Here is a 27,916-nt window from a genome sequence, read left to right as displayed (position 1 = left end):
AGGCGGAGGTTGCAGTGAGCTGAGATGGCACCACTGCACTCCAGCCTGGGTGACAGAGCAATACTCCGTCTCAAAACAAAACAAAACAAACAAACAAACAAAAACTCCAAAAAAGTTTCCTCTGGATTTCTTTTTTTTTTTTTTTTTTTTTCCGAGACGGAGTTTCGCTCTTGTTACCCAGGCTGGAGTGCAATGGCGCGATCTCGGCTCACTGCAACCTCCGCCTCCTGGGTTCAGGCAATTCTCCTGCCTCAGCCTCCTGAGTAGCTGGGATTACAGGCACGCGCCACCATGCCCAGCTAATTTTTGTATTTTAGTAGAGATGGGGTTTCACCATGTTGACCAGGATGGCCTCTATCTCTTGACCTCGTGATCCACCCGCCTCAGCCTCCCAAAGTGCTGGGATTACAGGCTTGAGCCACCGCGCCCGGCCCATTTCCTCTGGATTTCTAAGGAATGTTGAAGTTTATAGACTGGATACTTAGCATGTTCCATTAACTCAAATATAAAAATTGAAAAAATAGCAAGCCTGCAAAACTAGTTTCTACTAGCCCTTACACGTTACAAGGACACCGCAGAGATATTTCGGTCTTGGCTCCAGATCACCGCCATAAAACAAATATTATAACAGATGAGTCACACACATTTTTTTGGTTTTCCAGTACATGCAAAAGTTGTGCTCATACTATGGTATATTAAGTAATAGCATTATGTCTAAAAAATGTACGTACCTTCACTAAAAATATTTTATTGCTAAAAAAGCTAATGATCGTTTGAGCTTTCAGCAATTCATGATCTCTTTGCTGGTGGAGGTCCTTGCCTTCATGTGGTGTGTACTGAGGGTTGGGATGGCTGGGGCAATTTCTTAAAATAAAACTTCAATGAAGTTTGCTGCATTGATGGACCCTTCCTTTCATGAAAAAGCTCTCGGTAGCATGGGATGCTGTTTGACAGCATTTTACTCACAGTAGAACTCATTTCTTTTTCTTTTTTCTTTTTTTTTGAGATGGAGTCTTGCTCTGTTGCCCAGGCTGGAGTGCAGTGGTGCAATCTCGGCTCACTGCAACTTTTGCCTCCCGGGTTCAAATGATCCTCCTGCCTCAGCCTCCTGAGTAGCTGGAACTACAGGCGCGTGCCACCACACCTGGCTAATATTTTTGTATTTTCAGTAGAGATGGGGTTTCACCATGTTGGCCAGCCTGGTCTTGAACTCCTGACCTCAGGTGATCTGCCTGCCTCGGCCTCCCAAAGTGCTGGGATTAAAGGCATGAGCCAGCCAAACTCATTTTAAAGTAGGGATCAATCCTCTCAAACCCTGCTTCTGCTTTTTCAACCACGTTTATGTAACATTCTAAGTCGTTTGTCATTTCAACAATGTTCACAGCTTCTGCAACAAGAGTAGATTCCATCTCAGGAAACCCCTTTTTTGCTCATTTATACGAAGCAACTCCTATTCATTCAAGCTTGATCATGAGATTACAGCAATTCAGTTCCATCTTCAGGCTCCACTTCTAATTCTCTTGCTATCACATTGACATGACTTCCTTCACTGAAGTCTCAAACTCCTCAAAGTCATCCATGAGGGGTGGAATCAATTTTTTCTAAACTCGTGTTAATGTTGATGCCTTGATCTCCTTCCACAGATTCTGAATGTTCTTAGTGGCATCAAGATTGCTGAATCCTTTCCAGAAGGTTTTCTATTTACTTTGCCCAGTTCCATCAGAGGAATCACTATCTATGGCAGCTATACCCTTATGAAATGTATTTTTCTTTTGGTCTTTTCTTTTTTTATCCCCTCCCCCATGCTGAAGTATATTTTTGAAATAATTAAGATTTGAAAGTCAGAATGACTCCTTGGCTGCAGCATGGATATTTGTTAGCAGGCATGAAAACAACACTAATCTCTGCATATCTCCTGCAGAGCTCTTGGGTAAACTGGTATATTGTCAATGAGCAGTAATATTTTGAAAGGAATCTTTTTTTTTTTTTTTTTTTCCCAAGCAGTAGGTCTCGACAGTGGGCTTAAAATTTACGGTAAACCATGCTGTAAATAGATGTGCCATCATCGAGGCTTTGTTGTTGCATTTATAGAGCTCAGGCAGAGCAGATTCAGCATCAACCTTTCGAGTCCTGGGATTTTTGACATGGTTAATGAGCGTTGGCTTTAACTGAAAGTTACCAGCTATATTAGCTCTTAACAAGAGAGTCAGCCTGTCCTTTAATGCTTTGAAGCCAGGCATTCATTTCTCCTCTCTAGCTAGGAACGTCCTAGATGGCATCTTCTTCCAATAGAAGGCAGTTTCAACTACACTGAAAATCTGTTGTCTGGTGTAACCACCTTCATCAATGATTTTAGCCACCGCTTCTGGATAACCTGCTGCAGCTTCCACATCAGCAACTTGTGGGGAGCGGCACAGGCCAAATCCTGGGGCCAAGAGAGCCCAGGTGCCGCTTGTGGGAGGCTGTGAGCAGCAGGCCAAATCCTGTGGCCAAGAGAGCCCAGGTGCCGCTTGTGGAAGGCTCAAGTCCTGATGATTCAGGTCAAGCCCGTGGACGGCACGAGGCACACCAGGCTGGAATTTTCCAACTGCAAGCTTCCTTTGCCCTGCCCCCCTGCCTGGCCTATTTAAGCTGTGAGCTCAGCAACAATAAACGAGACTTGATCAGACTCCTGTCTTGTCTCCATTTCTCGCGTCTCCTGCCCATCCATCCCCACTCCCTCCCTTCGGGCCCCTGTTGTCGTCCTGCAGGTCGGGACAGTTTGGTGCTCAACGTGGGGCTCGAAGTACGAGGGACACAGTGAGGGACGTCATCGAAGCCAGCCGGATTGAAGGAAGAAATCCAGAGGAGGAGTCACCGCGGGAACCTGCTGCGGCCTTGCTCTCTGGTAAGAGGACGACGATATTATGGGTCAGGAAATTAGTAAGCATGAGTTGTTTGTAGAAGAATTAAGCATAGCATTAAAGGCGCGAGGAGTAAAGGTGAAAGGAAACCGGTTAATTAAATATTTTGATTATATTAAGGACGTTTGTCCCTGGTTCCCTCAGGAAGGAACCATAGATCAAAAATGTTGGAAAAGAGTAGGGGAAGTCCTAAAAAATAATTATGATGCTTTTGGGCTTCAAAAGGTCCCTGTAATTGCTTTTTCATACTGGAATCTGATAAATGAGGTCATTACCCGAAAACATGATGTTCCAGTCATTGCTGATCTCATAACCCAGGGGGAAACTTGCCTGAGAGACTCATGTAAAAATTTGTCCGATAAAAGTCCCCCCTTTAAAGAAAATTCGTTAGTTTTGGAAAAACTAGAACCCAAAGAGGGCAAGGAGAAAAAGTCGGGGGAAGCTGACTTAATGTCATTTAATAGCAACTCTGGTAAAGAGGAACAGAAACCCGCGGAGAGTGGTGGGTCTGTGTGCTCCTTAGAGGAATTTGCTGAACGTGTAGCCGCAGGCCTTAAACAAAAATTAGCTAACCCAAAATATCAAAAGAGGAAGTGGTCTTGTCTTGTTCCAAAAGTCTACAAACTGCCCTTACTGCTAGTGGATTAGTCCCAGAGAAGGTGCAACTTACTGATCCCTACACTTACCTAGGATTTCAGTTAAGTGGAACTCGCCTATCGACTCAAAAGGTGCAACTCAGGCTAGACTGTTTAAAAACCCTCAATGATTTTCAAAAATTATTAGGAGACATAAACTGGCTGTTACCTTATCTAAAATTATGCAAAGCTGATCTCAAGCCCCTATATGATATATTGGTAGGAGATCCCAGTCCTACTTCTTTAAGACAACTCACCCCTGAAGCAAAATCAGCTATCAATTTAGTTAACCAAGCTATCAATAACCAAACCATCACCTTTTTCGATATTGACAAACCACTCCAATTTATTAATGTCATACCTCATTATCTCCCACAGCTGTGTTCTGGCAAACTGCTCCACTTATGTGGATCCATCTTCCTAATATGCCCACTAAAGTCATTGAACCTTACTACCTTATGGTAGCCAGTCTAATTACCAAAGGAAGAACCCTAGGAAAGGAATATTTCGGACAGGAACCTAACAACATTGTCCAACCTTATACCAAACAGCAGATCCATTGGCTCATGCAAAATACTGAAGCATGGCCCATTGCACTTGCCTCTTATACTGGCAACCTCAATAATCATTATCCTCCCAATAAGCTTCTAGATTTTGTTAACAGACATGATTTCGTTTTTCCTAAAAATACCAGACTTCATCCTCTTCCGAATGGAATTACCATTTTCACTGACGGGTCATCCACAGGGCTTGCAGCCTTTGTTACCCCAAACCAAACTATCAGCTTTCAATCCCAATCTTCATCTGCCCAATTAGCAGAGCTACATGCAGTTATAGCTGCATTTTCCATGTTTCCCAATGATCCTCTCAATATCTATACAGACAGCGCATACATTGCTACCTCTGTCCCAAAGTTAGAAACAGCCCCATTCATAAAACACACCTCAACTGCTGCAAAACTATTTTCTCAACTACAAAAGCTATTAATTTCCAGAACACAACCTTTCTACATTGGACATTTACGTGCTCATTCAGGCTTACCTGGTCCATTGGCCTCTGGAAATGCCAAGGCTGACCTAGCCACCCGTGTTTTGTTAGTTCAACTTCCTAACACCCCTCTAGCTCAAGCACAATATTCGCACAACTTGCATCATCTTAATGCTCAATCCTTAAGACTATTCCATCACATAACTAGAGAACAAGCCCGACAAATAGTAAAGTCCTGCACACAATGTGCACCTCACTTACCGGTCCCACATCTTGGAGTTAACCCTCGAGGCCTCCTACCTAACGCCCTTTGGCAAATGGATGTCACCCACATCCCAGAATTTGGAAATCTTAAATACGTTCATGTCTGCATTGATACTTGTAGTGGATATATCTTTGCCACTTTACAAACCGGAGAAGCCACAAAACATGTTATTGCTCATCTTTTAACTGCCTTTGCATCCCTGGGGTGTCCACGTAAAAATCAAAACTGACAACGGGCCTGGTTATGTCAGTACAGGCTTCACTCAATTCTGTACTCAGCTAAACATTCAGCATGTTGCAGGCATCCCGTACAACCCCCAGGGACAAGGCATAGTAGAAAGAGCTCATCTCACCATAAAAACCACTCTAAATAAAATAAAAAAGGGGGAATGGTACCCCCCATAAGGGATCACCAAAAAACCTTTTATCACACTCCTTATTTTAAATTTTTTAACACTGGATCAAGAAGGACACTCCGCTGCTGATCGACACTGGCATTTTGAATCCAAAAGCCATTATGCATCGGTAATATGGAAAGATCCCATGACGGGCGCATGGCATGGCCCGGACCCGGTCCTGATTTGGGGTCAAGGATCGGTGTGCATTTATGCCAAGGAAGCCGATTCGGCCAGGTGGCTTCCCGAGAGACTTGTAAAGCAAGTAAGTATCAAAAAATCCGAAAAACCAACTCCACCCAGGGACGACATCGAGCCCTGAGGGTCTTCTATCTTTTTCCTTTTTAGGAGTCAACAACATGGTATTTATTCTGATTGCTTTCCCTCCTTGTCTTATTGTCTAATCGGTCTTGTTATACTCAGCAAACTCAGGAGCTTCTCAGGATCACAAATTGAGGCCATGAAGATGCAGCCCATTCAGGTCCATTACCACAAGCAGGAGATGGTAGACCTAGAGATGGAGCTTGATACCTTTCCTCTCAGGTCACCCGGCGAGCTGAACCGGTTAGCCAATGACGGGCAACTGAGGAGCATGAGTAAGGACACTCCGCCTAAGATAGGGAGGAAAACGTTTTTCCCCTCCCCATGATGAATAAGGAGTCAATGTTCTCTCATGTGGGGTCCTCTGACCTAAGACAGGCACGGTTCCCGCGGGCATAACTACCACTCAGCCTAATTCTAAATAAAATAAAAAAGGGGGACCTGTGGGGAGCGGCACAGGCCAAATCCTGGGGCCAAGAGAGCCCAGGTGCCGCTTGTGGGAGGCTGTGAGCAGCAGGCCAAATCCTGGGGCCAAGAGAGCCCAGGTGCCGCTTGTGGAAGGCTCAAGTCCTGATTCAGGTCCAGCCCGTGGACGGCACGAGGCACACCAGGCCGGAATTTTCCAACTGCAAGCTTCCTTTGCCCCGCCCCCCTGCCTGGCCTATTTAAGCTGTGAGCTCAGCAACAATAAACGAGACTTGATCAGACTCCTGTCTTGTCTCCATTTCTCGCGTCTCCTGCCCATCCATCCCCACTCCCTCCCTTCGGGCCCCTGTTGTCGTCCTGCAGGTCGGGACAGCAACTCACTGCCTCACTTTCCACTTGCAGGTTTTGGAGCCGGCTGCTTTCCTTAAAACTTATGACCCAGCCTCTGCCAGCTTCCTGCAGCTTCCACACCTCTCAGCCCTCACCGAATTGAAGAGAGTTAGGGCCTTGCTCTGGAACGTGCGTTCACTTAAGGAAGTGTTGTGGCTGGTGTGATCTTCTATTCAGATCGCTAACACTGTCTCCATATCAGCAATAAGGTAGTTTTGCTTTCTTATCATTTGTGTGTTCGCTAGAGTAGAATTTTTAAATTTTCTTCAAGAGCTTTTCCTTTGAATTCACAGCTTGGCTAACTGGGGCAAGAGGCCTAGCTTTCAGCCTGTCTCAGCTTTTGACAGGCCTTCCTCACTAAGCTTAATTTCTAGAAGTATGACTCCTTCTTTCACTCGAACACATAGAGACTGTTGTAGAGTTATTAATTATTGTGTCTCAAGGAATAGGGAGGCCGGAGGAGAGGGAGAGAGACAAGGTAATGGCTGGTCAGTAGAGCAGTTAAAACACACACAACATTCACTAGGTTCACAGTCTCATATCGACACGAATCATGGTGGCCACAAAGACTTAACAATAGTAACAGCAAAGGCCACTGATCACAGACAACCATAGCGGATATAATAAATAATAAAAAAGGTTTAGGCCAGGTGCGGTGGCTCATGCCTGTAATCCCAGCACTTTGGGAGGCCGAGGTGGGCAGATCATCAGGTCAGAAGGTCGAGACCATCCTGACCAACATGGCGAAACCATGTCTCTACTAAAAATACAAAATTAGCTGGGTGTGGTGGTATGTACCTATAGTCCCAGCTACTTGAGAGGTTGAGGCAAGAGAATAGCTTGAACCAGGGAAGCTTATGTTGCAGTGAGCCAAGATCGCACCACTGCACTCCAGCCTGGCAACAGAGCTGGACTCCATCTCCAGGGAAAAAATAGTTTGAAGTATTATCAAAGTGTGACATAGAGACAAGAAGTGATCAGATGCTGTTGGGAAAATGCTGTTAGACTGTCCAGACACAGAGTTGCCACAAACCTTCATTTCGTGAAAAAAATACAGTAACCGTGAAGTGCAATAAAGCCAGCACCATAAAACAAGTGACTTTATATATACCTCTATTTCCATGTTATATTCTGAATACAAGGCTGTTTACTGAGAATGCTGAACTACCAGGTAGTATGTATAATCAACTATACAGAAATAGGAAACACTTCTTTGAATAAGCTACATGCTTAAAATATGGTATGTTTAAGATATATTAATTAATTTAATTCATTTGCTTGGATGCCTACCGGGTAAGGCACTGTGCGAGGAGCTATGTGTGCAGTTGAGTAAGGCACAGCCCTGCTCTTGAGGAGCTTACAAACTAGCAGAATGTGTAACACAGGTACACGATGAGAGCTTGAAGTGATTTCTAATGTAAAGAGCAGCGAATGCTTTCTGCTTGGAGCGTGACTTTAGTTGTCTTTGCAAAGGCTTCTTTCTTTTCGTAGTATGCGGCCTCGTTCACAAACACCGGGTGCACGGTACAGTCTCCGCCCAGTGGGATCGTCTTCCCATCAAGAGTTAAAAACACGGGATCCCCAGGGTGCAATGGTTTCCAGTCTTGATCCTCTCATGAAGCAATCAAAATAAATACATTAGATTTGGCTTTTCTCCTTTAAAACTCTATGTCAGACACTAGACAACTAACACATGACAGTATTCTACTCTTTTAAAAGAGACCCTTGAGAGAGATATTGAGATTCAGGCAAGTGATCTGACTACGTTGAAATTGGGGAATGAGTTTTGGCGGTAGTTTTAAGAGTTCCTGCCGGGTGCGGTGGCTCATGCCTGTAATCCCAGCACTTTGGGAGGCTGGATCACGAGGTCAGGAGTTCAAGATCAGCCTGGACAAGATAGTGAAACCCTGTCTCTATTAAAAATACAAAATTAGCCGGGCATGGTGGCAGGTGCCTGTAATCCCAGCCACTCGAGAGACTGAGGCCTAGAATTGCTTGAACTCGGGAGGCGAAGTTTGCAGCAAGCTGAGATTGTGCCACTGCACTCCAGCCTGGGTGACAGAGGGAGACTCTGTCTTAAAAAACAAAAACAAAAACAAAAAAACCAAGTTCCTCTTTAGATTTTTGTAATTGGCATATGTAATTAACATTTGCTTCAGCCAGGTGCAGTGGCTCACGTCTGTAATCCCAGCACTTGGGGAGGCTGAGGTGGGTGAATTACTTGAGCCCAGGAGTTCAAGAGCAGCCTGGGCAACATAGAGATCCTGTCTCTAAAAAAAAATACAAAAAGATTAGCTGGGTGTGGTGCTGCATGCCTGTAGTCCCAGACATTCAGGAGGCTGAGGTGGGAGGACTGCTTGAGACCCCAGAAGTCAAGGCTGCAGTGAGCTGTGTTCACACCACTGCATTCCAGCCTGGGTGACAGAGCGAGACTCTGTCTCTAAAAAAATAGAAAACAGTTTGCTTCAATACCAGGTTTACCTTGAATGTAGCCAAAGGGATTGACAATATTAAAAGGCAGAACTAAATGCACATTCCACCTCTTGCCAGCTCAAGTTAAAGTCTGTTCAGCAAAATTTAGGAAATAGTCATTAAGAATCTTCTGTGTTCAGGACATTCTCCACTGGGAAACATAAAAATGAGCCATGCTGAATCTGCATGCAAGGAGGTTCTATTCTGATTGGTGGGAGAAGGTGGTGCTGGGCTGGGCAAAGTCTGAGACAGGTGGGCATATGCCAAATGTGCTCCTACACTGGGGTAACATCTGAGTTACCTGAAGGGTCCTGCACCGGGGACTTGGACCTTTGAGACCTCAAGCACCAAGGCTGTCACACCACAGGAACCCTGGAACGGTCCTTCTCAAACTTTGATGTGCTTGTGAATCATCTGGAGATTTTGTCTGTTTTTTGAAATGGAATCTCACTCTGTCTCCCAGGCTGGAGTGCAGTGGTAGAGTGTGATCTCGGCTCACTGCAGCCTCCACCTCCTGGGTTCAAGCAATTCTCTTGCCTCAGCCTCCTGAGTAGCTGGGATTACAGGCGCACACCACCACACCCAGCTAGTTTTTGTATTTGTAGTAGAAATGGGGTTTCACCATGTCAGCCAGGCCTGTCTCAAATGTCTGACCTCAGGTGATCCACCCACCTCAGCCTCCCGAAATGCTGGGATTACAGGCGTGAGCCACTGCACCCAGCCTAGGATTTTGCTACGATTAAGATTCTAGTTCTATAGGTTGGGGGCGGGGGCCTGAGACTCTGCATTTCTAACATTTCCCAGCAGCATCCGCATCACCTAGGAGCCTGTTAGAAAAGTAGGCTCTCATTATGCACAGCAGACGTGCCACGTCCAAATCTTCACATGAACGAGTCCCCAGACATTCACCTGCACAACATGAATGTTGAGAACTGCCACGTCACAGACTTTTTCCATCCCGGTGGCACATCATGATCACTCGGGACGCCAGATACACATGTACAGGTCGAGGGGCTGGCCCATTGCAGATAAATCAAATCGGAGTCTCAGAATAGGGCCCAGGCATCCTTATTTTTAAATTTTATTTTAAAATTTACATACAGTTAAATTCACTCATTTTTCTGTACAGTTCTGTGAGTTTTGACACACGGAACCTACAACCGTGCAATCAGGATACATACTTTTTTTTTTTTTTTTTTTTTGAGATGGAGTCTCGCTCTGTGGCCCAGGCTGGAGTGCAGTGGTGCGATCTCAGCTCACTGCAACGTCTGCCTCCCAGGTTCAAGTGATCTTCCTGCCTCAGCCTCTGGAGTAGTTGGGATTACAGGCACCTGCCACCATGCCTGGCTAATTTTTTGTATTTTTAGTAGAGATGTGGTTTCACCATGTTAGCAAGGGTGATCTTGAACTCCTGACCTCATGATCCACACGCCTCGGCCTCCCAAAGTGCTGGTATTACAGGCATGAGCCACCGCACCTGGCCGGATACATACTTCTTTTACCCCCTCCTCGAATCCCTCATGCTACCCATTTATAGTGGACTGTTTTCTGTGTTTATTGTTTTTAAGCCCCAGATGGCTTACAGGGTGGCTCGGCTGAGAACCACTTTTCTGAACCGGTGGTTTTTAGGCAGAGACTTGCCTCAGAATCACTAAAGGAATGTCTTCAGCACACACATGACTAGCCCTGCCTGCAGAGATTCTGATGTGCTGAGCTACACAAAAACCACCTGGCGAACTCAACTGATTCCCCGTCTACACTCGGGAATTAAATCAGAACCTCTGGGAACGGGACTCACGAATCGGCATTTTTAAAAAGCTCCGTAGGTCATTCTCATGTGGCTTGAGTTTGAGAAGCTCTACTTGGCTAGTTTGTGGTGGGGTCCAGGCTTTGGGAGGGGATCCCCTACGCAATTCCAAGGAGCATCCCTTACTAAGAACTATCGCTCTTAGGACCAATCCCAGATTCACAAGCTGGTCCCGGGCCGCGTGTTTGCCAGGCGCTGCCGTCCGCCGCTCACTCCTACTCTCCATGGACACAGGTGTTCTTGCTGTGCCTCAAGTGCTCCAAGTTTGTCCCAGCCTCGAGGCCTTGCACTTGCCTTCTGCATGGCTGGCTTCTCATCTTCTAGGTTCCAACTTCAGTGTCACCATCTCTGAGATGGCACTTTGTGACCACTCCATCGAATTGGAACCCCTTGTTACCCTCTACTGTATCATTCTGTATCATTCTGCTTATTTCTTGTATAGCACTTATTACAGTTTCAAATGATTTGGTTTATGTCCTGTTTATTTATTCATCGTGAGTTCTCCTCACCCATTAGCATGGATGTTCCATGAGGAAACTTCCCTATCTTTTTTTTTTTTTTTTTTTTTTCTGTTACCCAGGCTGGAGTGCAATGGTGCAATCTCGGCTCACTGCAACCTCCACCTCCTGGGTTCAAGCGATTCTCCTGCCTCAGCCTCCTGAGTAGCTGGGATTGCAGGTGCCCGCCACCACACCCAGCCAGTTTTTTGTATCTTTGGTAGAGACGGGGTTTCACCATGTTGGCCAGTCTGGTCTCGAACTCCTGATCTCATTATCTGCCCACCTGGGCCTCCCAAAGTGCTGGGATTACAGGCGTGAGCCACCACGCCCAGCCGACCTTCCCTATCTTGAATCTCAGGGCCAGAACAAGCTTAGTTGTCATTGAAAAATATTTGCTGGAATACTTAACCAATCAATCCCTCCTGTAGATTACTGAGCCAGATCGTCTATGAAATCAAAGCTATCCTTCTTCACCTTCAAGACCTACCGCTAACCCAGTTTGCCACTGATCTCATCCATCTCACTTCCCAGCCTCCTCAGGATGATTTTCGTACTCCTCAAGAGTATCCTAAAACTTGAAAAATCCCGTTTTAGCCTGTCCTGACACCATCACCTTGGCCTCTGTTTCTTGTATTTGGTATTTTTGTCACCAGTGGTGGTTTCTTCCTTTCTCTCCTCCAGTCTTTCCCCTTCCTTTAAGGCACGCCTAAGTCTCCTTCTTCTTCCTTTTTTTTTTTTTTTTTTTTTGAGATGGAGTCTCAGTCTGTCGCCCAGGCTGGAGTGCAATGGCACAATCTCGGATCACTGCAACCTCCGCCTCCCAGGTTCAGTCAATTCTCCTTCCTCAGCCTCCTGAGTAGCTAGGATTACAGGTGCTCACCGCCACACCTGCCTAATTTTTGTATTTTTAGTACAGATGGGGTTTCACCGTATTGGTCAGGCTGATCTCAAACTCCTGACCTCATGATCTGTCCGCCTTGGCCTCCCAAAGTGCTGGGATTACAGGTGTAATCTCTACTAAAAATACAAAATTAGCTCGGCATGGTGGCATGTGCCTGTAATCCCAGCTACTTGAGAGGCTGAGGCAGGAGAATTGCTTGAATCCAGGAGGTAGAGGTTGCAGTGAGCCGAGATCATGTCATTGCACCCCAGCCTGGAAAACAAGAATGAAACTTCGTCTCCAAAAAAAAAAAAAAAGTATTTATTGAGCATCTTCCCTACCCTCAGTGTCTCTGAAATGGGCGAATGTACATCAAGTGCTGTATGAACTGTCAACTTCTACTCAAAGATACGGCATTATTTTCAACATTTTAAAGAAAGAATAAATGTTACCTGCAGATTAGGATGGATGATAGCAGCAATTTCTCCATTTTCATTCCTGGGATAATCCACTTTCTCCATAATTTTATAGACCTCAATGGCACAGGAAGGAAATTCTTTTCCTATGACAAAAACGGTATGTATAAATGCCAAGTAAAAAAGTCTTTGGTCCAGCGCAACGGCTCACCCTGTCAACCAAGCACTTCGGGAGGCCATGGCTGCTGGGTCACCTGAGGTCAGGAGTTTGAGACCAGCCTGACCAACATGGTGAAACCCTGTCTCTACTAAAAATACCCGGCTGTGGTGATGGGCGCCTGTAATCCTAGCTACTTGGGAAGCTGAGGCAGAAGAATCTCTTGCACCTGGGAGGCGGAGGTTGCGGTGAGCCAAGATTGTGCCATTGCACTCCAGCCTCGGCAACAAGAGTGAAACTCTGTTTCAAAAAAAAAAAGAAAGAAAGAAAGTCTCTGGAAAAGGGGAAGTTGATAATATAAGGAAGAAACAGTAATAACAACAGCAGTAACAGATCATGTTTGGTTAAGGATGTTCATAGACAACACTCAGCAAAAGATGTTTTTCAGTTATTCCCGTCGACTCTCTGTCCACAAATGCACCGATGGACAGAGGTAGAAAACAGAACTTAAAAAGCCAGTTTGGGAGAAAAGGAATCCAGGACTGGGAGTCAGGAGACCTGGGCTCTAATCTCCTGGCTCTGTAGTCTTGAACAAGATGCTTAGCTTCTCACTTTCTTCCTTTTCTTTTTTCTTTTTTCTTTTTTTTTTAAGAGATGGGGTTTCACCATATTGGCCAGGCTGGTCTCGAACTCCTGACTTCATAATCCACCCACCTGGGCCTCCCAAAATGCTGGGATTACAGGTGTAAGCCACTGCACCTGGCTAAGCCTCACTTTCTTTACCTGTCAAATGAAGGTACCAGATTAGCTTATCTTGGAGGGCCTTTCCAGCCATGATATTTTACGACTGCATATATTCAGGAGGAGTTCCAGCTCCTGATATATATGTATATATATTTTTTGAGACAGTCTTACTCTTCTGCTCAGGCTGCAGTGCAGTGGCATGATCTCGGCTCACTGCAACCTCCGCCTCCCGGGTTCACGCAATCCTCCTGTCTCAGCCTCTCAAGTAGCTAGGACTACAGGTGCATGCTACCACATCCAGCTAATTTTTGTATTTTTAGTAGAGACAGGGTTTCACCATGTTGGACAAGATGGTCTTGATCTCTTGACCTCGTGATCTACCTTCCTTGGCCTCCTCAAGTGCGGGGATTACAGGCATGAGCCACCATGCCTGGCCTTTTTTTTCTTAACTAAGTACAATTAAACACTGGGACAGCTCCTGAGCAATGAGATCTTGGGATGCAGACAGCCTGCCAACGGTGGAGACCAACTTCCAAAGATGTAGCAACATCAAACAACCCAATTCCCAGAAACTCGGAAAACGAGTAGTTTACATATATTCCAGGCTATCTCTGAGCAAACAGGATGAACTTTTGGTCCAATGTAGGGCCCACAGCGTGTTATGGCCACAACAGAAAGGAAAGGCTTCCTTTGCCGTTAGCGCAGTTAGAATGGGGATAGCCAGTGATCACTTCTCTATCAGTTAGCTTTTGCTGCATAGCATACTATCCCAGAATTTGGAGGCTTGAAACAATCACCTCTTAATTTAGTTCATGATTCTATGGGTTGGTTGAAAAGTTCCTTTGATCTACACTGGCTTTGTTGATTTTTGATTGTTTCATTCATGACTTTGTGGTGAGCTGACAGCTCACCGGGAAGCTGTTATAAATGATGCAGAATCATAGTCTTTGTAAATAACATGTTGGTTGTGCTTGTGTTTCTTTGGGATGTGGAACTGCTGCGTAATAAAATTGGTGTTGTGTTTTGGTTTGGTTTTGACTCAGTCTTGCCCTTTTCCGTCTGGCTGGAGTGCAGTGGCGCGATCTCGTCTCACTGCAACCTCCGCCTCCCAGGCTCAAGCGATTCTCCTGCCTGCCTCAGTCTCCCTAGTAGCTGGGATCACAGGCATCTGCCACCACACCTGGCTAATTTTTGTATTTTTAGTAGAGATGGGGTTTCGCCATGTTGATCAGGCTGGTCTCAAACTCCCGACCTCAGGTGATCTGCCCGCCTTGGCCTCCCAAAGTGCTGGAATTACAGGCATGAGTCACCAAGCTTGGACTAGTGGTGTGTTTTAAGAAATGGATACCATAAAATTAACCTCGAAAATGTCTTTGCCAATCTGGAAAGATAAGTGATTGCTGTAAAAAAAAAAAATGTCTTTACCAACTTACATGTTCATCAGCAGGGAATGAGAGTGTCCCCTTTCCTGCACATTTACCGACACTTAATATTGTCGGAATTTAATATTTTCGAAACCTAATGGGGGAAATGGTTTCTTATTTTAATTTGCATTTCTCTATAATCACTAGTGATGTTGAACATCTTTTCATATGTTTACTGGGCATTTGTATTTTCTAGCCTTTCTTTTCCTTTCAAATGGAGATTCATAGGAAATAAGAATTTGATTTGGAAGCTTTATCTGGCAGCTGCTTTTCTTGAACGTGTCTATTCTGGAACAGCTGAAGTAAACAGAAATTTTTTTTTTTTTACATGTAAATCTTCATTTTATTGGGAACAAAAGAGTTCACAATTTTATATGCAGTATTTAACAAATCTGCTAAATACTGGAAACTTTTTAGTTGAAGTATTTGTGATAAATGTAATGCACATCCTTTGAATTAAATATTTACACATAACATATATCTGTTCATAGAAGTGTAATTTCTGTGTTAAGGCTATGAATGTTTTTAATACGTAGTAAAACCATTAAAAACATTCATAGCCTTAACACAGAAATTACACTTCTATGAACAGAAATTTTTTAAAGCACTTAATATCATTAGCATGGCAAATTTGACCTTGGTTCCAATTGTAATTTGAATGTTTGGTGGTTACGTTTTATATACGTTACCTTCATTACTCACCTACCTTCATTGAAATGATGTATAAAATCAAGAGCATGTTTAATCATTGTTCTCATTTGATCCAAGATATCGGCTCTCAGAACCCCTTGAGGCTGAGGACCAACTTCTATACCTAGGTATAGAAGGAGAGAGAGTTGCATTTATATCAGTATCAAAATATATTATAAAACTAAGCATTTTAATGTATAAGATTTAGAATTATGTTCTTCAAAATTATCGAAAAGGTGAATCACGTAGCATCATGGAAAATATTTGAGGTGTCGTGTTTGGCAAAAGGAAAGCAGAACATTTACACGTTTCAGTTATATGCATAGTGAATAAAGACCGGGAGAGAACGTGGATGAGAAATCAGTAATGTCAGACACAGGAAACTCTGCGGTTTTCTTCCTTCAAATTTCATTCAATATTGCAAAATATTTAAAAATCATAACATAGTAGAAGAGGTGAACAAGTTTATGCTGACAAAATAAGAGGTGGACACGAAGAGCAACTGTTAAGGTTTGACATTTAGCTTTGACAGGAGGAAGGACATCTATTTAGTCACAGAAATCTAGACAAGATGAATCATGGATTGAAGTCAATGTGACAATCTGTGTGACCCTTCAGCAACAATTTTTTTTTTTTTTAAGACAGAGTCTTGCTTTGTCACCCAGGCTGGAGCGCAGTGGCGCTATCTTGGCTCACCGAAACCTCCGCCTCCCAGGTTCATGTGATTCTCCTGCCTCAGCCTCCTGAGTAGCTGGCATTAAAAATGTGTGCTACCACGCCCAGCTAATTTTTGTATTTTTAGTAGAGGTAGAGTTTCACCATGTTGGCCAGGTTGGTTTTGAACTCCTGACCTCATGATCTGCCTGCCTTGGCCTCCCAAAGTGCTGGGATTATAGGAGTGAGCCACTGCACCTGGCTGAGCAACAATTTTGACCTTAACAGAACAATCCATCCTAATATAATAGTGCAATGGTTTTAATTTTTCTTTCTTTCCTTTTTTTTTTTTTTTTTCTTTTCTGAGATGGAGTGTCACTCTTGTGGCCCAAGCTGGAGGGCAATGGCGTGATCTTGGTTCACTGCAACCTCTGCCTCTCAGGTTCAAGCGATTGTCCTGCCGCAGCCTCTTGAGTAGCTGGGATTACAGGCAAGGGCCACCATTCCTGGCTTATTTTTGTATTTTTAGTAGAGATGGGCTTTTGCCATGTTGGTGAGGCTGGTCTCAAACTCTTGACCATAGGTAATCTGCCCTCCTGGACCTCCCCAAGTGCTGGGATTACAGGCATGAGCCATCATTGCTCCCGGCCTGGTTTTAATTTTATGTAGGAAAAATGTGTATTCATTTTTTGTGACTCATATGAAAGGATGCCTGTACTGCTGGGTCTACTTTATATGGCTGTCAAACATATACCCTGACACCTACAAAATACTCTTTCTGTAAACTACTTCTGCAGACCCTTCCTTCCTACTCAAACCTCCCACAAAGCCACCTCCCCAGCCATCACCTTCTCCATTTATCAAACCATTTACCAAATGCATGACCCTCATTCTACCCTCATTCTCTCCCACCCCCATTTGTGGACTACATTCTTTTACACGCATCCTATTTTCACCCACTTCTGTTATTTCCCACTACAAAAAATCCTATCCTATCCTCTTGCATCATTTTTTGTTTGTTGTGCTTAGGTTTCTTGCATAAATGTATGAACATATATTTAAGTATGTGGTGTCAGAAATGCATCTGTGCATAAATGACTTACACAAATATGTGAAAAAGTGTGTTTGTAGGAATCCTACAGAATACGATGTTGTTTGCCTACCCCAAATCCACTTCACCTTCCTCCTTTTTCTAATAGAATCCTGGTTTTAGTTGGGCTTCCAATCTTCAAGGTAGGTAAATTTTTCTCCAGTTGAAGACTAAATGTTAAATAGTTTAAGTCAATCATAGTGATCCCCTAGTCAATGATTTAAGAATAAAGGAATCTTTATTATGCACTAAAGTATCAATACTTGAGGTAAGGAATTGGCGTAAGCTAAATACCCAAATATAGGCAATTAGCTGAAACAAACCAAAGGCTTAGCAATGAGAGATATAGATCCTGCTTCTCTGTGACACCAAATAAAAGCACAAGCTTTCCAAACTTTCAAACATCAGTCTTGGTCTCCGATATTTGCAGGCGATGCTCCTCTTAGCCAGAACAAACATCTGCTGATATGTTTGACCCTTACAAGTTGAGCCAAATCTTTACAATGTTTCAATCTGAGGGAATACTAAGCTCATTGCAAATCATTAGAAATGTTACATGTTCTCCTTTCAACTTTGCTATTTCATTTGGATGATTTTTATCTTATGCACTCATTGGAAAATAAAGCATGTTTAACATCAGAGAGACAATCCTTCTGAGTCAACATTTTATTACACACTAAGAATATTACTGCATACAAATTTGCTTTAACTTCTAGTCGGCACTTACAAGGACCACCTTTGCATTCTGTTCCCAAGGCAGAAAAAATGTGACAGGATCATTCTAGGTAAACCTTATCCTGGAAAGAAGTGGTGTGCTGCAGCCAGTCTTAGGATCATCCAGACACACACACATACACACACACACACACACGGGAAAGCAACTGGACACAGCCTTCTCCTATCTTTCTCAGATCAACCATGGTCTCATTTGAGACTTAGAAAAGTTGTTTGTGTAACCATTATTCATTCAGCTCCACCCCTGACTCTGCCATGTGTCCTGCAATCTAAATATTCTGCTCTGATATGAGATCTTGTAGCAAAAACTTAACTTTTGGTTTGAACAATATGGTCACCAAAGATGGCCATATAAAGATCCCTTTATTATGCACAAAAGGGTCAATGCTTGAATATCCAGAATAATTTTAGATTTTTATTTATTTACATTGTTTGCCAACCTGGTTTTAAATTAAATTACTCTTAGCTAAGTCATCTGAGATTTAACAAAACTATTTTAAGTTGTAATTTTAATTGTAGTGTAGTCTGCAGATAACTAATGATGCTAACAGGGAGCTCAGGAAAGAGAATGGAATAGATAAGAAAGAGCATCTGTTTGAGAGGGTGCACCAGAGTGTGGGGCTGCATGTTGGAAGTACCAGAAGGTAAAGATGGACTCACAGCCTAGTAACAAGGTAAACAAGGTAAACAAGGTTCACAGGGTAAACAAGAGAACAGATGACAAACAGTTTATGAAACATCTATTGCAAAGCAGATGACAAGAGGGATGTGGAGAGAGGATTCTTCATGGGTCTTTCGCATGGAAGTCTCGTGAGCAACACATGAATTTTTTTTTTTTTTTTTTTTTTTTTTTTTCTTGAAACGGAGTCTTGTTCTGTCACCAGGCTGGAGTGCAGTGGCGTGATCTCAGCTAACTGCAACCTCTGACTCCCGGGTTCAAGCAATTCTCCTGCCTCAGCCTCCCGAGTATCTGCGATTATGGGCACCCACCACCACGCCCCGCTAAGTTTTGTATTTTTAGTAGAGATGCGGTTTCACCGTGTTGGCCAGGATGGTCTCGATCTCCTGACCTCATGATCCACCCACCTCGGCCTCCTAAAGTGCAGGGATTACAGGCATGAGCCACGGAGCCCAGCCTGACACAGACTATTTTTGTTCCAGATTATCTTTTCAAGGATGTCTGTACACTGAACAGCCTTGGCAGTTAGGAATGGGGTTTTCCTTGGGGCAAAGGGCACTCGTGCTTACTGCCCAATATACAAAATTAAGATTCCTCTGCTTAGTGTTTCTCTCCTAGAATGCAGCCAGTGGCATGTAGAACTGCCTCTGACTCCTTTCCTGTCACCCTGTGGGAACTGGAGCTTGGGAAGTGGTGCGCGCTGACACTCTGCTGCTACTACCGTTAGTCACCTATTCTTGGTCTCTGTTTTAGGAGTCTTGTGTTTTCTACTGGCATCCACTCAAAAGTACCAAGCTCATCGTTAACGTGTAAGTCAGGTAAAATTTCTCAGATCTTTTACAGGTCTTGATAAGGAGAGGCCAGAAAACAACCTGGAGTAGGTCGCTGGCAGCACTAGCACTTCAGAGAAACAGACCCCTTGCCTTTCTGATCCAATCAAATCTGACCACTCTGGACAAGCTCATGAATGTATGCATTACCGAAGTTAGATGGCTAGTATCTTTCGCAGTGGTTCACGCCTGTAATCCCAGCACTTTGGGAGGCCAAGGCTGGTGAATCACCTGAGGTCAGGAGTTCAAGACCAACCTGGCCAACATGGTGAAACCCCATCTCTACTAAAAATACAAAAATTAGCTGGGCGTGGTGGCACATGCCTGTAATCCCAGCAACGAGGGAGCCTGAGGCAGGAGAATCTCTTGAACTGGGGAGGTGGAGGTTGTAGTGAGCCAAGATCATACCATTGTACTCCAGCGTGGGACTCTATTTCAAGAAAAAAGAAAATTTTCTCTGAGTTTTAGCTAGGATATATTTTATTGCATATTTCAGTGGGAACTACCACTTACCCACAGGATACTTTGCTAGAGAACGAGTGGTTGCATATTTGAGGGAAGGATGCTCAATAAGATACACATGGCAGGGTAGTGGAGCCAAGGAAGTCTGAAAAACATTTAAAACGTCTTTCTCATTATGTGAAAACCACGTTTTGTTCTCTTCGCTTCAACAGAGTCAATAATACCTTCAGTACGTTTTACTTCATCAAGTAAGATTGGTAAGATAGCTTGATGAAACACTGTAAAACCCAATGTTTATAGATTTGAAAACAGACAAATTATACAATATAAAATTCATATAAAATTGAATTATGTCATGTCATTCCAGGTTAAATAGTTCTCCAGACTCGTGATCCAAAAACATGAATTCAATGTTCTTTCTTATTTTATTTATTTATTTTTTTTGAGACGGAGTTTCGCTCTTGTTACCCAGGCTGGAGTGCAATGGCGCCATCTCGGCTCACCGCAACCTCCGCCTCCGGGGTTCAGGCAATTCTCCTGCCTCAGCCTCCTGAGTAGCTGGGATTACAGGCACGTGCCACCATGCCCAGCTAATTTTTTTGTATTTTTAGTAGAGACGGGGTTTCACCATGTTGACCAGGATGGTCTCGATTTCTTGACCTCGTGATCCACCCGCCTCGGCCTCCCAAAGTGCTGGGATTACAGGCGTGAGCCACCGCGCCCAGCCTCAATGTTCTTTCTTAATGGCTGTGGCTATTTTTATTTCATCACTGGTGGCACTAACTATTTAGCTTGGTATTGGTGTCTTAAACAATTTTGTTTCTACTCCTGTGGTCCAGCTCTCTACAGAGGCTGGGCAATTCCCCCTCCTCCTGCTTATCTGTATGAGAATTGAAGACAGGCTTCTTGGTTTCTATCACAAAGTGTTAGCAATACCGCTTCCTTGTCTGGACACCAAAGCATTCAACTCTCTCTTCAATAGGCAACAAGGAATAGCTACATTGTATCTCCTATCAGGACCACCGCCCAGTTGTTACCCAAAGCTTAAGGAAACAAAAATAACAGTTAATCTTTACTATAGGTTAGGTATTAGGCTAAATGCTTTAAATACTTTATGTCATTTAGGGCTTTTAGTACCCTCACCTGTAAGTGCTGTTACAACCCCAATTTTATAAAATGAGGGAAGCGGCCAGGTGCAGTGGCTCACAGCTGTAATCCCAGCACTTTGGGAGGCCGGGGCAGGCGGATCACGAGGTCAAGAGATCAAGACCATCCTGGCCAACATGGTGAAACCCTGTCTCTACTAAAAATACAAAAATCAGCTGGGCGTGGTGGTGCGCGCCTGCGATCCCAGCTACTTGGGAGGCTGAGGCAGGAGAATTGCTTGAACCTGGGAGGCAGAGGTTGCAGTGAGCCAAGGTCACGCCACTGCACTCCAGCCTGGCACCTGGCAATGGAGTGAGACTCTGTCTCAAAAAAAAAAAAAAAAAAAAAAAAAGAGGGGAGAAAGGGAATGGTGTGTTCTGTGTAAGGTTAGTGAAGGAGAAAGTGAGGATCTGAACACAGGTTACACTCTTTCCTCCCAATCATACTAGCTCTCAGGAAGGAAGGCTATCTAGGGCACAGAAATCAGCATACAATTCTTTATGTGTGTTTCTGGTTGGTTGCTGTTTTCTAGCAAATTTTCTCTGAGATTTCTGAGCCTTAAAATGATTAGCTATATGAAGCACTGAAAGATTAGATGTGTTCTGGGGTATCTAGATCAAATGCGGACAAGGGCAGGACTTAAGGGAGGAATCTTTTGTCAACATTAATGACTATTTCTGAAGTTTTCTAAAGCCTGGTAATTGAGATACTTTGACCACACCATTTAAAATTTTAATATTATTTTTACTTGGTTTAAACAAATAGCCCACAATCTGGTGGCTGTCTGGATAAAATGTGTAATTTTATAGACACAAGAATCCACAAGTGTTTTATTATTTTATTAATTGTGTTTATGATTTTACTTATTTCTTCTCTTTTTCTCCTTCCTTTCACCACTGCCTCTGTATTTGGCAGCACCCTTTCCCTCAGCCACCAAGCCTGACTGTGCAATGAATCCCATTTGTCTCACGCCTTCCCTTATAACTGTTTTCGGATTGTCTTACGTCTATAATTGACTTAAAAGTACAAGTCCTTTGCTAATGTATAAATTAATAACATGAACATTACCTTAATATAATGAAACATCTGAATTAAAAAGTTATTCCTGGAATCCTCAAGAATAAGAGTGCACCCCATGTTAGAAGTAGTATTGTGAAGGTCAAAAATAATGTCATAGGAATCTTCACTATTTTTTGGACCAAATAAATGATTTATTTCTTGAGCTCTTCTCACTTCATATGGCAAATCTTCTGACATTTTTTTGCTGTTATAAGCAGAAAGAAAAAGATTAACAACATCTGTGCTGAAATAATATAAACATAGAATAAGAACACAGTGTGAAAACCACCAGTTGCCAAATCTTTAATATGAAAAATCTGTATGGGAAGTAAAAACTTACCTGAAATGTTTATAAATGAAAAGTTACATACTTTTTCTTCATTTGATTCCATATAACTAATGTTGCATTGGCATGCTTGCAAAATAATAAGTTCATTTATGTGGCTGTTCATGAACAGGACAGACATATCGAGCAGAATTTATCCTTTGATTTCAGTCTTGAACAAAATATATCCATTAATTTATTGAACAGTTTCTTAGTAGTTATGGTACACTGGGTTATTTATTATGGGACTAGACCATCAAAGTGCATCGTTTTTCCCCCACTTTAGCTAACCTAATGCGCAAATATAGTCACTTAGGGGTTCACAGAATCTAATTAGAGATCCTTTTAATTTTTTTGAGACAGGGTCTTGCTCTGTTGCCCAGGCTGGAGTGCGGTGGCCCAATCATGGCTCACTGTACCCTCAAACTCCTGGACTCAAGCAGTCCTCCCATCTCAGCCTCCTGAGTAGCTGCAACTACAGGTGCGTGCCACCATGCCCAGCTAATCTTCTTATCTTTTGCGGAGATGAAGTCTTGCTATGTTGCCATGGCTGGTCTTGAATTAAAATCGCCTTTGCAAAAATTGTAACTGAGACAATTAATTAATTAATTAATTAATTAATTTTTGAGACAGAGTCTCACTCTGTCACTCAGCCTGGAGTGCAGTGGTGCCATTTTGGCTCACTGCAACATCTGCCTCTCGGGTTCAAGCGGTTTTCCTGCCTCAGCCTCCTGAGTAGCTGAGACTACAGGCACGTGCCACCATGCCCTGCTGATTTTCTGTATTTTTAGTAAAGACAGGGTTTTACTGTGTTAGCCAGGATGGTCTTGATCTCCTGACCTTGTGATCCATCTGCCTCAGCCTCCCAAAGTGCTGGGATTACAGGCATGAGCCACCACGTCTGGCCAACTGAGACAAGTATTATTACAATGAAAGAGATCTAACCTGACTTCATCTTGCTTCTAATCTCCAAGCCATCCTCGTTCATGCCTGGGTGTAAACTGAACTAACTTTGGGAGGAACTTAGTTCATAGTTTAACTTTGAAACGAAGATAACAGCTCTTTCCCAAAACAAACCCCCTTCCTACCTGGGGACTAGACTGCCTTTGCAGGACTAATGAATTAGCCCCAAGATTAGAAATTATGGTTTAAAAGTCGTGCAGCTGGAGGCCACAAGATTCTGAACCTCCTCAAATTGTTCCTGGGGATAACACCACTATTGTAAAACCTAAGATCAGTGCTTGAGGTATTTTGCAAACTCTGAACTTGATAGATCAGCTGGCACCACCCAGATGGATAAAATGGCTCCTCTGGTCTTGGGGCCCCCACCCAGGAACTGATTCAGTGCAAAAAGAGGCTCAGTTTCCTGAGTTTACCTCTGATCTGACCCATCAGCGCTCCTGACTCACTAGCCCCCTACCCACCAAATAATCCTGAAAAATTCTAATCTCTAAATTTTCAGAAAGACTGATTTGAGTAATAATAAAACTCTGGCCTTCTGTATAGCCAGCTCTTTGTGAATTAAACTCTTTCTTGCAATTCCCTTGTCTTGATAAATCAGGTCTGTCTGGGCAGCGGACAAGGAGAACTTGCTGGGTGGTTACAGAACTCTTGGCCTCAAGCAATCCTCCTGCCTTGGCCTCCCAAAGTGCTGGAATTACAAGCAAGAGCAACTACGCCTGGCCTACTTAGAGGTTCTTAATTGAGTTCCAGGACCCACTAGAGGTCCAGGGACAAAGTTTCCACAGAGTCTGTAACCTCTTCAAAATTACCAAAAGTTTGCTGCTATTTTTCTGGCACAAGGGCCAATAGTTTTTCTTCCATTCTCAAATGGGCCTCTGTTCTCTCCTCCCTTCCCGAAATGGTTAGGGTACATTTTTTCTATATATAATAATGTTTTAAATTTACTTTTCCTCATTAAGCCATTCAAGCACATTTTCCTAAAATCCCATCTATTTGTACTCCTTGGCTATTTTTGCTAGTATCTTCAAGGGACCTACTGTTTACAGCTGGGTAAATCCTGCCTGGTGTGCAATCAGAAAGTGGAGTCTTTATTTTGTGACTTAGAAGCAAATACCATGAGGACAAAGCTGGCATGTTGAAAGAGTGCAGCGAGAAGATAGAAGGAACCTGTGACGTTGACGATATGGTGTGGCTGCTGCCTGGGCCCCGGACTGCTACCTCTGGACCTCCTACTTGTGAACAAGAAACTCTTATTTGTTTAAACCACTATTCTCAGGTTCCTATGATGTGCAAAAAAAATCTAATGGATAGTTACGCATTTTAAAAATTAATTCATGAAATAACCCCCTGAGGTTGCCCTCAACAATTTTGGTTCTATATCATTCTTCTGCATTTGAGTTAATGGAGGTAATTATCTACCCAGTTGCTCAGAGTCAAGTCTTGAAGTTTTGAAGTGATGGACACTTTTGAGTTCTGATGCCTGCAGTTCAGCTCCCCTGGGAAGAGTCCCAGGGGATGAAGAATAGGCAAGAGTGACATTCTGAAGGGCGTTCGCCATCCTAAGTTGATTAAATCCACTCTGGACACATTTTTAAAGAATTTACAGCAGGGGAGAGCCATGATAAGATTTGCATAGTAGGATGACTCCTAGAGGTATCAGATAGAAAACAGATGGCAGGAAGGGTCAGAGCAAGTCTGGATACAGAGAGATCTTTTAGGAGGCTATTCTAATTGTCCAGAGAAGAAGTAAACTAAGGAAGTAAAAATGGAGAGAAAGGCTGGATTTGCAAAGAACTTGCAAGGAATAATAATTAGGAGGACTTAGCAGCCCGCTAGACCTGGGGTATTTCATAGGGGACTTGGTAGGTAATGAAGCTACCACTGAGAGGAGGAATACAGGAAAATGAACAAATTTGGGAGCGGTAAGATGGGAGGAGTTAATTAGTTTATCTATTTTATAATTTTTTAACCACCCTGAGAACAGTGTTGTCTCTGAATACCGTTAACAGTAAGAAGCAGAAAGTGGGTTTAACTGAAGACTGTGCTCACTGAAATGCATACAGTTGGGCGCTCATAAACTCGCCCAATTTCAGACTTATTTGGGAACTTAATATGCCGACTAAAAGTTATTCTTCAATAAATTCTTACTTGTAATATTGGTCAGGTGTGGTGGCTCACGCCTGTAATCCCAGTACTTTAGGAGGCTGAGGCAGATGGACCACAAGGTCAGGAGTTCGAGATCAGCCTGCCCAATATGGTGGAATCTCATCTCTACTAAAAATACAAAAATTAGCAGGGTGTAGTGGTGGACATCTGTAGTCCCAGCTACTTGGGAGGCTGAGGCAGGAGAATTGCTTGAACCCAGGAGGCAGAGGTTGCAGTGAGCCATCATAGTGCCACTGCACTCCAGCCTGGAGACTGAGCAAGATTCTGAGATTTCATCTCCAAAATTAAAAAAAAAAAAGTTAGTTAACAGCTATCTTAGGTTAACATAAGCATGAATTGTGCTGACATAACCTTAGTCATGAAGATAAAGCATTTCTCAAAATAAAATTTATGCTAGTAAAAATATGACTTGGGGAGAGAGAGCATGGGGAGAAATGCCAGATATAGGTGAAGGGGAGGAAGGCAGCAAATCACACTGCCATGTGTGTACCTATGCAACAATCTTGCATGTTCTTCACATGTACCCCCAAACATAACATGCAATAAAAATATGACTTGATACAAACAGGATGACTACTATATAATTGCTCTAAATAACATCTATTCCATAAAGCGAGGCATGTTTCTATTAAGAATAGCGTCCATCTTTTGTTCTGTGCTGAGACTAAACCTAAGGAATTGTCTAACTCAAATTAGAGTTGATCAGAAAACAAGCTCATAGACTCGTGCCCCGAGTTGTGCCTGTGCGTGTCTTCTATCTTAGCTAGTAGTCTACTGACTCCTTGAGGGGTAGAAACCATGTTGTATAGAGCTTTGTACTCCCTCAGTACCTGGCATGGTTTCCTGAGACAAACAGATGTTTCACAATATTTTTTAGTCAAAGAAAGAAAGTGGCCGGGTGCAGTGGCTCATGCCTGTAATCCTAACACTTTGGGAGGCCGAGTCAGGTGGATCACCTGAAGCCAGGAGTTCTAGACCAGCCTGGCCAACATGGCAAAACCCTGTCTCTAATAAAAAAAACATAAAAAATTACCCGGATATGGTGACAGGTGCCTGTAATCCCAGCTACTCGGGAGGCTGAGGCAGGAGAATTGCTTTAACCCGGGAGGCAGAGGCTGCAGTGAGATCACATTGCACTCCAGCCTGGGCAACAAGAGCAAAACTTCTTCTCAAAAAAAGAAAAAAAGAAAGAAAGAAAAGAAAGAAGTGGTGAAAAGCAAATACGTGGAGGCATATTATATCCACAGTGGTAGCTATTACGATGTAAATGAAGGCAAAAATAATTAATAAGGATCTAACCTAGAATGTTATGATGACATACATTGTATGCAATCTATTGCATCCAGCAAAATGTAAACTTTGAAAAATCAGGTGAAGTGTCTTTAGTTCTCATCTCTGGCATCCCACCTATGACAATCCACCGCTGAAGTTAAGTATGTCTGTTACTTCGGATCACAGGGTAGTCTGATATCTTTTGACAAAAGGTACTTAATCACTCTTTCCTTCAACAAATATTACTTGAAACATTACGTTTTTCTGAACTAGAACTTTATGCATATTATAAGCATAGTTGCTTGAAAACATAGTAGTGAATTTCCTAAGAAACTAACAATAATGTATGCAAGCATAGTGGCCAAAAGCTAACTCAATGCAAAGGATTATTAAATCTGTTTCTCTAAAGAGATGATTTAAAAACAAAACTCTTTTCTATTTATTGTCTCAGTCTGTATACATTTGAAAACTTAACGATCAATGCGGTGCTTAAGAAAGTTTATAAAAGAGCATGTGAATGCTTAGTTTAGATAATTGTGCAATTCACAATGCAGTGTAATTAAAAGTGAAAGTGATCTTATTCAACATAGCGACTGCATGTATCGACATGAATTATATGCATATATATATGTGTTCTCTTTCACACGCCTACCACTTTTCACACACAAATACTTACATACATACACAACACAAAACATAGTCTTACCCAAGATTTTCAAGGTCAAAAATGCGATTCAGGTCACAGTCAATATATCTGGTACACTTCTTCACTGCTCTTGGGTTAGCAATAAACGGTTTTACCTCCAGCCCTGTTCTCTGAATTTCAGCGCCATTCTTTAGCCAATGCTTAACCAGAAATACTCCAGTTAGCTCATTCCCATGGGTTCCTCCAAAGATAGCAACCTTTTTAATAGGTTCTTCAGCAATATGACAAGAAGTCATTTCACCAAGTAGTTTTTTTATCTGATTTCTGCAATTCAGGGGAGAGATCAAAAGAAATTCAATTTCTTAAGAAAGCTTTAGAAATTTAAATCTGAATAAGACTTTAACCAAAGGGCAAAGTACAGAGTTCCCTTGAGAGGAGTATATTTTAATTTTCTGTTACAAGTTCTGAGCCCCGTTTA

At 43.0% G+C, this 27,916-nt stretch overlaps 1 protein-coding gene across 2 annotated transcripts; it reads right to left on the bottom strand.

The window, feature by feature from the left end:
* Positions 1–64: 64 nt before the first annotated feature.
* On the bottom strand, positions 65–27,916 carry ASPA (aspartoacylase). 2 transcript variants are annotated; one of them, XM_074388364.1, is made up of 6 exons: positions 27,499–27,916; positions 22,076–22,271; positions 19,913–20,006; positions 15,428–15,535; positions 12,433–12,542; positions 65–2,884 (listed from the first exon to the last, which is right to left on the bottom strand). In XM_074388364.1, the coding sequence occupies exons 1-6, from the start codon at positions 27,732–27,734 to the stop codon at positions 2,810–2,812; spliced, it is 819 nt and encodes a 272-aa protein (XP_074244465.1). In that variant the 5' UTR covers positions 27,735–27,916; the 3' UTR covers positions 65–2,809. The 2 variants fall into 2 exon arrangements, with proteins under 2 accessions (XP_074244465.1, XP_039332501.2); XM_039476567.2 differs by lacking the exon at positions 65–2,884 and adding an exon at positions 7,339–7,931 and having other exon boundaries at positions 27,499–27,915.

This window comes from Saimiri boliviensis, chromosome 17 (assembly GCF_048565385.1).
Source record: "Saimiri boliviensis isolate mSaiBol1 chromosome 17, mSaiBol1.pri, whole genome shotgun sequence".
In the NCBI taxonomy this organism is placed as follows: Eukaryota; Metazoa; Chordata; class Mammalia; order Primates; family Cebidae; genus Saimiri; species Saimiri boliviensis.
Note: the sequence above shows the minus strand (reverse complement) of the source record. Positions and strands in the feature narration are given on the sequence as shown.

Coding starts and splice junctions, on each gene's coding strand:
- ASPA (XM_039476567.2), bottom strand. CDS start 27,734: ATGACTTCTTGTCATATTGCTGAAGAACCTATTAAAAAGGTTGCTATC. Junction 20,007..22,075: donor AGATGTTTCATTATATTAAG/GTAATGTTCATG, acceptor AATGTTTTTCAG/ACTTCCTTGGCTCCACTACC. Junction 7,932..12,432: donor TCATCCATCCTAATCTGCAG/GTAACATTTATT, acceptor GCTTCATGAGAG/GATCAAGACTGGAAACCATT.